Genomic DNA, 11,095 nt, shown 5'->3' with positions numbered 1-11,095 from the left:
AAATATGAGCAATACTTGCTGCATTTTGAGGAGTTATATCTTACACCATAAAACCAAATTTACCAAATAGTTTCTAAATGATTAGCTTTTATATCAATAGGATGGCTCGCTTGACTTCGTTCTTATTATTTATAATTTTATATACCCATTAAATATTGTGTCTGTTATCTGTAATTATCATTTGAATCTGGTATGATTTGGATGAATATAATATTTGAATTTTGAAACATTGTTGTTCGCTTGACTTCATTTGGTGCTATCTTATGTATATATAAAACAGTTTGTGGGTATCAACAAAATTACACAATATTATACAACAATATTTATATTCTGACGAATATAAAAATAAAACAAAGTTTGAATATGAATATAAAATGGCATTTTGTCCACTGAGCACTCATAAATAATATTTCTGTAAGGGAATTTTTACATCTGGAAAACTTTCTTTAATTTTCATTTGTTAGTTGTTTATCTTAGACCCGTTTATTTTCATTGATTATTGCAAGCATTCTAATAAGTTTCCCTTTTTTTTTGAATTTTTTATTTGATTTTAACATTTTTTTTTGGATTTTACATTGCTTGTTATAGTTGGACAAAAAAAAAAGATCACGATCATGACATCACATCACCACATACAAATAACATTTAAACATATAGTTTGACAATAAATAAGTTTATAAATATAAGTATTAAATAGAATTTTATACAATTGCAATTATTTAGGATATCTATTTTTGTGAGTTTTTAGCTAATTTATGCTACACTGAATAAATAATACACTTGGCGCGCATTTTATAATAAATTTAGCATATTATTTAAACAGTGTAAACTCTATTTGTTTTATAAACTTCTGAAAAAACAAACAAACAAGAAAGAAAATGAAATGAAACGAAAAATACGAAAAACAAATGCTTCAACTTCAGACGGCTTATTAAAAAAGAAAATCAGCCGCGGCGTTGATTTTCCCCAAGCTTGAATGTGAAGTGAGGCGAATTGCATTTTCATAATAATAATATTTGTCAAAATATAAGAAACAAAACTCTAAAATGTATAAATCAGAACACAATAATATTCTTCTTATACATGAGCTTGGTTTATATTCTGACAATACAATAGATTAATGGAAACAAATTATATAACATTGCAATGTTACTGAAAAAGTCTTCTCAACGAGATGACCAAGAAAAATAATTGATAGGGAAAAATTGTGTTGCAAGAAAAGAAAATCTTTTGGATACAATTCATCGAAAAATTTTTGTTACAACTTTTTTTTTTGTGGGATAGAAGCAAAAGTTTGAGACAAAAATTTTAGGGATTGTAATTGTAACCAAAAGATTTCAAATAAGAATTTTAAAACTAACAAAAAAACACATAACATTTAGGGGACACTAAGACGAATACAGACAAATACAATACACATAAACATAAAACACATTAAAAATTTCAAACATATAGACTTATGAAATTATTATGATTGGAAAATCCTAAAACAGCGTGCCGTCATTTTTGAAAATGAAATTGGTAAAATCTTCTCCTTCTCTACTGGTGCCAGACCTCAGATACTCAATACTCCAAATTAGCTTCAATCATTTGTAAAACGCGTTGTCGTCCGATTTTATTCCAAAATACATAAGGTTCCTTGGAACCAGTGACAGCACGTGGACCACTGTAAGAGAAAGGTTAATATAGTGATTATGCAAGACAGAGTTTTGTTTGATTTCTGATCGAAACTTACTTTTGATAGCAATCGAATAGCACTATGCCCTTATCATTGATCAGACACGAGTGAATATCAATCACCTTCAGATGTCTGCACTCTTTTCGTATAAACTTGTTGAAACGATTGATTTTGTCGCAAGTTGGCTGATCGTGCCGGTAATTGGCCAAGGGGGCCAAGGTGGTAATTACGGGTATGAATCTCCGATTGTGCATTTCCTTAATAAGCTGACGAAAATCATGTTCAATCTGAACCAAAGGCCTGCCGCGCATTATGTCGACAGAACCAATGTTGACAATTATTTGAGTTTGTTCCGGTAGCTCTACGTGGCATACATTTTGTCGGGCAGCATTAATGGTTTGTCCCGATATACAGAGGCCCGATTGAAGTACTTTGGTGTATTTCTTGAAACGACATTTCAATTCCATGCGGGCGAGATACAAGAGAAAATCATCGCCCAATAAAGGAAAGTCCAGCAAATAAGCATCGTAATCCGAATTAATGGTAAAAATCGAATCCGTTTGCGAATTACTGGATATGGTGGTGGTAGTGGGAGTACGAGAATAATCACCACGTCGTCTTTTTCGTGAGGATACATCAGATTGGATAGTGGGCCCCGATATGGTTGAAGGAGGAGGCGGCGGTATTAGAAAATTATGAAACTGTTGAGTAGAAGGCGGACACGTTGGTTGTTGTTGCTGGAGTTCTGCAACTGGTGGTTCACAATATGGTTGCTGTTGCTGATAATGATTGTTCAAATGATTCCAGTTGTCCTGATAACACCAGTTGTCTTCTCCCACAGCCTTGGCCAGTTGCTGGGGAGTGGTCACTGCGGTCTCCACTGTCTGTTGCTGCATCGTTTTCGCCATCATAATGTTGGGCATCTTTTCATATTCATGGAGATTCTTTTCCAATGCGTTAAGAGCACATCGCTTATATTGCGATCTCCAGGAACGCGGTGGCTGCGGAAACTTTTGCTGTTCCTGCTTGGACTCGATGTTAAAGTAATCATTGCGTTGCCGCTGATTAACAACCATTTCGTGCAGGTGGCGAGTTTCTTTTTTTGGGCTTAATGTTAAATATTCTGGTGCCCGTCTCGCGGCATTCGGCGGTCACGTTTGGAATGGTTAATAGAAAATCTGTGATATTTTCGTGCACTGGAAAGTGATTGCCGGTCAGAGATCGATATTCCCCTAAGGAAATGAAGGTTAATTAAGAAATAAGTATTTAAAAACGGTTAATTGATCTTAAGATTAACAAAATAACCTGCCAAAAAAGGATTGAAATTATCTTTTTAAGATGGACATTTTCTTATTGTGTAATCTTGACTTAAAAAAAAAAAAAAAACGTGCTAATAAGTAACCGTATAACGGTTAATGGAAAAATAGCTGTTTATTTAAGCCCACGTCGAATTAAAAGGGGTTATAGTGAATTACTTACTTTTGATGTTCGATATCGTGATTCCATTCTGAGCATGGGCAAGCAATATTCCACGTATTTCACTATCAATATCCGGATTCTCATCTCGCACACTCAAGTGCAAACTCTCTAAGATGGTCATTTTGCTAGTTTCGTTGATCAATGTGGATGAAAAGAGTCTTGTCACCGTCTCCAGCTGCAGCTGGTGATGATGGTCAACTACTACAATTTCAGGTTGAAATTTCGATTTAGTTTCTAAATTTTCCTTGCGGGAGGACCAATATTTCCTTAGTTTTTTAATATAGGTGGCTTTCTCGCCCAATATGGTATAATCGGCTTTAATAAAAATTCTGTAGAACTGCCCGTTGCACAATGTGGGTGATTTTTGTTGAAAATTTTGGCGCAACTGGTGGAAACACGTGGTCAGGCGTTCTTTCAATGCCAGCAGACGGTGCTGCTGATTTTGACTGGAATTCTTAGTGATCGGCACGCTGTTGGATTCACTTCTGAATGTCGCCATCGTTTTCACGAAAGTGAGAGGTGGCGGATAATGTATGTACATAAGTCTCTTGGTATTAGTGTGTCTGTGTGGGTGAGAGAGAGTGCGGAATTGAAGTAAATGAAAACTTAACTGTTCTTTAGTTTCTTAGCTTTTCGTGATTGGCTTAGGGTGGCTCGACTTGACAAATCTACTACAACCTAGAAATCTTGATTAATTCAATTAAGTCTAGATCTAGCCGTTTTCTGTGCCAATTATGCATTCGAATTTAATAAAACTCTTCACACCTGTTAAATTTCGTTTAAATTCTAAAGAAACTATTTTTATATTTACCGCCAAAATTGCAACGTCAAGCAGCTGCCGATGAGTCAAACTCTCGGAACTAGTTCCATCACTAGTCTAGTGTGGCCAGACTTTAGGTGGAAATCACAAAAAGCAGGCGAGGGCGATAAAAGTAAAAAAAATTTATACGAAATTTATAGTTCATTTAAGACAGTAGTAAATTAATCAATCTTGTTTTTAGAATCAGCAAAAATGGCTTCATTCTTGGCTCGCTCCAGTTGTTCATTAATCGAATCAGTTAAACCGAAAACAGTTACAAAGGTAAGAAGTACTGCAATGCAAATTAATTTTTTTACATAATAATGGCACAGCAGCTAGACAGGGATAGCGCTTCATGCACCCTCTCACTCCCTCACTTGCCACCTGACCGACCGTTGGCAATTTAAAAAATTTTTTTATTGTGACGCAATTTAGGAGACTTATCAAGGGAGATGAGAGACCTTGAACCCATTCTTTTATCAATGGGAACATATGACAACCTGTTGTTGTTTTTGTTAGTGTTGTTCTTGCTGTTGCCGGGCCCTCTAATTAAGTAAAAATTGAGACTTAATCTATGTGAATTAAATTTGGTTATCATCGTGACTGTTGAACAAGATTTGTGGTCTATATTGGTGTTTATTGTGGTTGTGATTCATTTGATCGTCATCGGGTTTTTCTTTTGCAGATCCTCAACTATGCCCCCCGTTGCTCTCCAACAACTGAGAAATCTGAATGTCCAGGAGCATGTCTCGTATACCCTGCTTAATGAAAGTGACATACCAACACCACGGTGAGTATCATCCAAAGACAAGAGACCCTCTATAATGGGGTCTCTGGTCCGGTCCAAAGTCGACAGAAAGTGCCGCGTTGGACTTTGTCCTTTGCTTTTTTTTCTTTCCCCAAACATCATTATGTCTGCGTAGTCAGTCGTCTTATAGTTCGCATTAATTAGCAACTTTAGTAAACAAATCAGATAAGATTAATAATTTTCTATAGGATTGATTATTAACTGGCAGAGGTCAGTGACGTTGATAAGAAATTGCATTTACTTTACTCATACTATTACTTACTGGTCCAACCAGTTTTGGCAAAACGCCGGTTTTTTGTTCAAGTTTTTCAAGGTTTTTCAAACTCTATCAAATGAGTCACTGTTTGAAAGGTTTTTTCCCCTTGACCCAAATTTGGCAGACATTAAATTAATGTTAATTTTTCTAGCTTTGCTGTGGCCAAAAACGGAAAGGAAGCTCACGATATTGCCACAAAATTGAAAACAGATAACTTGGTCCTGAAGGCACAAGTTTTGGCTGGTGGTCGTGGCAAGGGTGCCTTTAAGAATGGCCTTAAGGGTGGAGTCCGTGTGGTCTATGAGTAAGTGTGAAAATAATTAAATCCACGAAAATTATTAACTAATTTTATATATATTTATTTAGTCCCGAGAGTGCTGAGCAAATCACCTCAAAGATGGTGGACCAGCTTTTGGTTACCCGACAGACCGGAGCTGCCGGTCGTATTTGCAAAAAGGTCATGGTAGCCGAAAGAAAGTTCCCCCGACGTGAATTCTACTTTGCCGTGATGATGGAGCGTGCCTTTAATGTAAATAATTAGCATAATCACTATGAAATAAGAGAATGGTTGTTAATATCGAACCTTTACAGGGACCCGTATTGATTGCCTCCAAGGAGGGTGGCGTGGACATTGAGGAAGTAGCCAAAGAATCACCCGATGCCATTATCTATGAACCCATTGACATTGCCAAGGGTCTGACCAATGAGCAAGCCGCTAAAATTGTGAATAAAGTTGGTCTCGGTGGCGACAAAGCCGATGAGCATGTCCAAATGTTGCTCAATCTATACAAGCTGTTTGTGAAGAAGGATGCTCTATTGGTGGAAATCAATCCTTATGCTGAAGATGCCATGACCGGCTGTAAGTCAAGTTTATTTTTTATTTAATATGTGTTTAATTTGAATTCTCATCTGTTCTAACTAATCCATACTTGTTCTGTTTATGCTAACATAAATCTATTTGTGTTGTGTTTTAATCAAAAGGCTGTGAGTATAAAAAGCAAATTTTCAATTTATATTTTTGAAGCATTCATGTCCCTGCTAAATACACTCCTTTTGGAATCCACTGTAATTTAGAAATGAATTTGTTATTAGTCACGTCGCCATATTAACCTAGATATAATTTGCCAGGGTATTGAATGGCTTTTGCATACATATTTAACAGATAATTGATTCATCAATAACTTAACTATCATCTTTCCATTAGTCTTTGCATTGGATGCTAAACTGCGTTTTGATGACAATGCCGAATTCCGTCAAAAGGAGCTGTTCAGTCTCCGCGATTGGACCCAGGAGGATCCCAAAGAGGTCGAAGCTGCCAAATATAACTTGAATTACATTGCCCTTGATGGCACCATCGGATGCATGGTCAATGGTGCTGGTCTGGCCATGGCCACGATGGATATCATTAAACTGTATGGCGGTGAGCCAGCTAACTTCTTGGATGTGGGCGGTGGTGCTACAGCTGAAGCTGTTAAGGCTGCCTTCAAGATCATTACATCCGATAAGAAGGTCCTATGCATATTGGTAAACATTTTTGGTGGCATTATGCGTTGCGACGTCATTGCCGAAGGTATCATATCGGCTACTAAGGATCTGAACCTCAATATGCCAGTGGTTGTGCGTCTACAGGTAAATAATTTTTAATCCCATAGATATGTATACCAGGCTGTTATAAATATATATCTTTTTCCATTGTTCTTAGGGCACCAAAGTTAAGGAGGCTCGTGAATTGATTAGATCTTCTGGTCTGAAGATTCTGGCTCGTGATGATTTGGATAAGGCTGCCGATTTGGCTGTGCACTTGGCACAAATTGTGAAATTGGCCCGTGAAATGAAAATGGATGTCAACTTTGAGATTCCCGAGGCCCAAAAGTAGATACTTTTTAAAACAAACTAAACAATTTTCTCCTAAGTCAACACAAACAACAACATAGACAACATTTAAACAATTACTCAACATTAGCCACAATGTTAAACAACAAAGAACAAGATAAAACGCCCCATCGCTTATCTAGTTAGAGTCTATCGTAAACGATTGGTCGTTGATATGCTAAAAACAAATTTTTGCAAAATAGTTCAAGTTTAAAACATGAACAAATCGTCGAATAATCTTAATAATCCTTCGAGTTTTGCACCGAATATCTTTTGTAAATGATTGTTAATGTTAACTCTGCACCGAAAATGGAAGAAAAACTATCTATGAAATATTACGTGATTTTTGCAAAATTTTATTTATTATTTTATTTTAAAACTGCTTTGAAAGTAGTTGGAGATATATTGTGTATTATGCCAATTTAAATTAAACAAAATCCAACACCCACACATCCAATACCAATTTAGTTTTTTAGTTTCTCATAACATTTCATTCACCTTATCACCTCATCCCTTCTCCACCATCTCCCACCCAGCAAGAAGCCTCAATGTAAAAATGACAAGCAAAACGCCGACAAGGAATTGGAAAAGAAATGCAAGGAAAAAGAGCAGGAAGAGAAATCCAAAGAAAAGGAGCTGAAAGAGAAATGCAAAGAAAAGGAGCTGAAAGAGAAATGCAAAGAAAAGGAGCTGGAAGAGAAATGCAAAGAAAAGGAGCTGAAAGAGAAGTGCAAAGAAAAGGAGCAGCAAAAGAAATGCAAATAGATAGATTACCAAAAAAAAAAAAAGAATGCGAAAGGCAGGTCAAAATGGATGAAAACAATAGTAAAATAGTTTAACTGAAACATTTTTTGAAATGGCTTTCGATTTGGCCAAGAATGTAATCATTAAACCAAAATTTTCAATTTACGCTTCAATCGGTAACATTGTTTTAACATTTAATTTTATTAAATGAAAAAAAGGATTATATTGAGCTTTTCGCAGTGGTTTATTTGGAAATTACAATTAGAAACGATCTACTAGCGATAAAATATGAGCCTGCTCCTGCTCCCGCCAATCTATGTCGCCGTCACCCAAATTACCAGCATATTCTGAAAGATAAAATGTGTCGTCAATATTTCTTTGTGAATCGGCTTTGACGGTTCAGCTTTATATACCTCTCATAATGCTTCTAATAGTTTTCATAGAAGCTCCCCGTAGGTTTAGTATCTTAAGGACGCGCTGTTTGACTGTGTCCGATGTGGCGCTGACCTCTAAGAGTATATAGTCAATTCGCTGAAGTGTAAAGAGTCCTCCAGTTAAACGTTTGATATAATTGTTTTCAGCCTCTTCATCATCATCAACCGAAGGATCCTTAAGAAGGGGACAAGAGTGTTTAGTTTATATTGTCTATTTTTATAAAAGAATATTATGATGAGCTTAAACTCTATGCCCAACCTTAATCTGTTGATCGATTTCTTTATCGATGGCTTCCACTTTCGCCAAATATTTCAAATGCAACTCCAACAGACGATCCACCTTTTCATGATCGTTTTCCGCGAATTTAGCCAACATGCGTTGCCGATGTGTGCCCTTGCAGTTTCTCAACATGGAGGCAATGACAGAAGCCACATGCTCCTCATGCTCATCGGCGGAAAGCAGTCGCTGTTTGTTTCTCTTTGGCGTTTTCATAAAGAGTGGAAATATGGTTCGTAGACCGAGGATTTCTACAAATTTGTTACAATTCTCGCGGCCATCGGGTCCAGCCATGGCATGATCCAATACCTTGAGGGATCCGTTGCGTGACATTTTCTTTTCGCGTAGCATTAGATTCATCAGCTGTAGTCCCTCACCGTTGAGGAAGCGATCCCGATTCTCCTGTGCCATCAAAGCGGAACATATGCAATTGAAAAGATTCTGCATAAATTCCTGTTCCTCGTTACTCGAGGGATCGTGTCGTTTGTAAACAGCCAATTGTTGGAGCAAAACGTCAACGCCATCTAGAGAGCCCAAGAGCAGACGATTCTCATTCTCAGTCTGAATGAGAATGGATAAAATTTCACTACAATATAATTTATTTGGATCAAAGGGACTTTTGCCCTTTAGACGCTTTAGAAGCCATGCCAGAAGACCTTGCTCCGCGGCCTCTTTGACGAATGCTCCCTCAATCTCTGTCAGATTCTCCACGATGGCCAACGTGTTGTGTACTCCATCGGATTCTTCTTTAATTGATTCATTAAGTCGCTCTAAGTTCTGCACTAGTAAAGCACAAATTTGCTCATTTCTTAGAGCCTCAATCAACGCTTCGGCTCCTTCGCGACTTTCACCCAATATATCCACATCGGTTACTTCTTGTAGCAGGTCTACTACGGCCACAGCAATGTCTGTATTTTGATGGGCAATTAGCTCCAATAGACTGTGTAAACCATGAAGCTCCACCAGCAAAGGATAGAGATCAGGCACAGTGGCTACTGCCTTCAGCTCTTGTATAACACTATGAAGTTCCACCTCCGATTCCATGAATTTCTCGGGATTATCTGCGAACTTTATACGCATTTCCTGATTTTTTAAATTACGCTTCTCAAAGACCAAGATTAACTTTTTTCAATCCTTGCTCGTCCAACACATCGCCATCGGCTTCTTCATTCTCCACATAACGTAGAATATTTAGACGCTCTTCCTCGGTCAGTTCCGGATCGAATTCATAACTATTCGATGTGGTGCCAGAAGAGGAGCTGGCCTGCTGTTGACTATATTTTGCCGTCTCCTTGGCCTCGGCAATGCGTCGCATACGTTTAGCCTTGTCATCCCGCTTACCCTCGCTGGAAGGTGGCTCTGAAGGCAAGGCAAAGTCATCGTCTTCATCCTCATGGGGCCGCTTTGGTGTCTGTTCAGGCTGTTCAATGAGATTCAAGTATGGATTAGTTGATGGACTGCAGGAGGCGAAAACTTCACATAGCAAAGTGCGAAACCTTCAAACCTTAAAAGCCAACAGCTCGCCTATATCCATTTTGTTATCCTTTTAGTTAATGTTTACGTTTTGTACTCGAAAATTTCGAGTCGAAATGATTTAAAATTAAAAAATTAAAATTAAAAACTGTTATCGTTGCTTTTGCAAAAAGTAGTGCTGGAAAGATTATCGATACTTTATCGGTACATCGCTGATGCAAACATTTTTTTGTGAGTACAAATCGAACCAATTCGAATTTTCATGCTAAATTGATTTCCGTTATGTTTCTTATTTACTTTTTAAAAAGAATTTGTCATCCCCTTTAAAGTGCTCTTTAGTATGACCTTTCAACCTTTTCTGGGACAAAAATACAATAAAATACAATATAAAGAAAATAGAAAGGGCACTCTCTTATAAATAAGATAGATAACAAATGAAATAAATGTTTGCTTACACTTCATTGAACAAAAGGTGTCTCCATATTTGAATATTATATTTGTTTATGTGGAGCTTAAAATCAGTTTCTAACAATTAAAGAAAATCAGGAAATTATTGTTTACTTTTAAGATGAACCCTTGGAAAACTCTTTAATTGATTTTGCAAACTTTCGATTCTAAACCAAATTATAAAGATATCTTTAAAAACTTTGAAGATCCTGGTATGATCCCTTTTTTGTTTACTGGGAAATCTGCAGCTGTGGAATCGATTTCCAGTCCCATAAATATCACGTGCACTTCATCACATCAAGGCCAATCGCAACGCAAACCTATTTGAAATGCGATTAAAGTGCACATTCACATATTTTGGGACGTTGTCGCCATGTCCGCCTATGGCATGGACACCTTGCTAAAATCCCCAAGCCAAAAACAAAAAAATAACTTGGCTTCTGGAACCTACAAATAATTTGTGTATTGTATTTTGCAATTAACAATTCAGTAAACATAAATTTTCGTTCGTTTTGTGGCGCCTGCTTAGGGTCTGGTCAGGTGCCAAAAAGTTCAACTCGAAAATTTATACAAAATAGCCTTGGCCTCCAAAAAAAAAAAAAAAATTAAACGAATACACATAGTTTTTTATAAACTTTTGTTTTTTAAATCATTTTTTTAAGAATAAGTGCAAAAGTACTTAAGCGTCTTATTTCGAATACTATTTACACTTATAGATGAAATTCCATTTTAGTTAATACTGTTTAAACATTATTTTGAAATAGTTTCCGTTATGCAAATGTATTGAGTAATTTCAAATAATTCATTTATTTAAATTAACCTGATTTA

At 36.7% G+C, this 11,095-nt stretch overlaps 3 protein-coding genes across 4 annotated transcripts; 1 reads left to right on the top strand and 2 right to left on the bottom strand.

The window, feature by feature from the left end:
• Positions 1-514: 514 nt before the first annotated feature.
• osk (oskar) lies at positions 515-3,676 on the bottom strand. The gene is given in 4 exon segments (XM_068301590.1): positions 515-1,666; positions 1,736-2,766; positions 2,768-2,910; positions 3,158-3,676. Coding segments are annotated over 4 exon segments (1,776 nt in total). The 5' UTR covers positions 3,657-3,676; the 3' UTR covers positions 515-1,563.
• A 360-nt stretch (positions 3,677-4,036) lies between these two features.
• Positions 4,037-7,801, top strand: ScsbetaA (Succinyl-coenzyme A synthetase beta subunit, ADP-forming). Of its 2 annotated transcripts, XM_068301592.1 has the most exons (9): positions 4,037-4,089; positions 4,159-4,238; positions 4,642-4,746; positions 5,172-5,324; positions 5,387-5,549; positions 5,612-5,879; positions 6,225-6,649; positions 6,723-6,892; positions 7,429-7,801. In XM_068301592.1, the coding sequence occupies exons 3-9, from the start codon at positions 4,652-4,654 to the stop codon at positions 7,655-7,657; spliced, it is 1,503 nt and encodes a 500-aa protein (XP_068157693.1). In that variant the 5' UTR covers positions 4,037-4,089; positions 4,159-4,238; positions 4,642-4,651; the 3' UTR covers positions 7,658-7,801. The 2 variants fall into 2 exon arrangements, with proteins under 2 accessions (XP_068157693.1, XP_068157694.1); XM_068301593.1 differs by lacking the exons at positions 4,037-4,089; positions 7,429-7,801 and having other exon boundaries at positions 4,155-4,251; positions 4,656-4,746; positions 6,723-7,349.
• Positions 7,802-7,856: 55 nt separating this feature from the next.
• On the bottom strand, positions 7,857-9,992 carry LOC137585703 (beta-catenin-like protein 1). Its single transcript, XM_068301591.1, is given in 5 exon segments — positions 7,857-7,983; positions 8,050-8,245; positions 8,330-9,475; positions 9,477-9,767; positions 9,852-9,992. Coding segments are annotated over 5 exon segments (1,749 nt in total). The 5' UTR covers positions 9,882-9,992; the 3' UTR covers positions 7,857-7,897.
• Positions 9,993-11,095: the final 1,103 nt, after the last annotated feature.

This window comes from Drosophila tropicalis, unplaced genomic scaffold, assembly GCF_018151085.1.
Source record: "Drosophila tropicalis isolate 14030-0801.00 unplaced genomic scaffold, ASM1815108v1 contig_878, whole genome shotgun sequence".
Classification (NCBI taxonomy): Eukaryota; Metazoa; Arthropoda; class Insecta; order Diptera; family Drosophilidae; genus Drosophila; species Drosophila tropicalis.
Note: the sequence above shows the minus strand (reverse complement) of the source record. Positions and strands in the feature narration are given on the sequence as shown.

What these genes read in the sequence shown, in the direction of transcription:
- ScsbetaA (XM_068301592.1), top strand. Translation starts at nt 4,652, where the DNA reads ATGCCCCCCGTTGCTCTCCAACAACTGAGAAATCTGAATGTCCAGGAG. An exon ending in TGAAGATGCCATGACCGGCT is followed by an intron (nt 5,880 to 6,224) that starts GTAAGTCAAGTT and finishes TCTTTCCATTAG; the next exon opens with TCTTTGCATTGGATGCTAAA. An exon ending in CAGTGGTTGTGCGTCTACAG is followed by an intron (nt 6,650 to 6,722) that starts GTAAATAATTTT and finishes CATTGTTCTTAG; the next exon opens with GGCACCAAAGTTAAGGAGGC.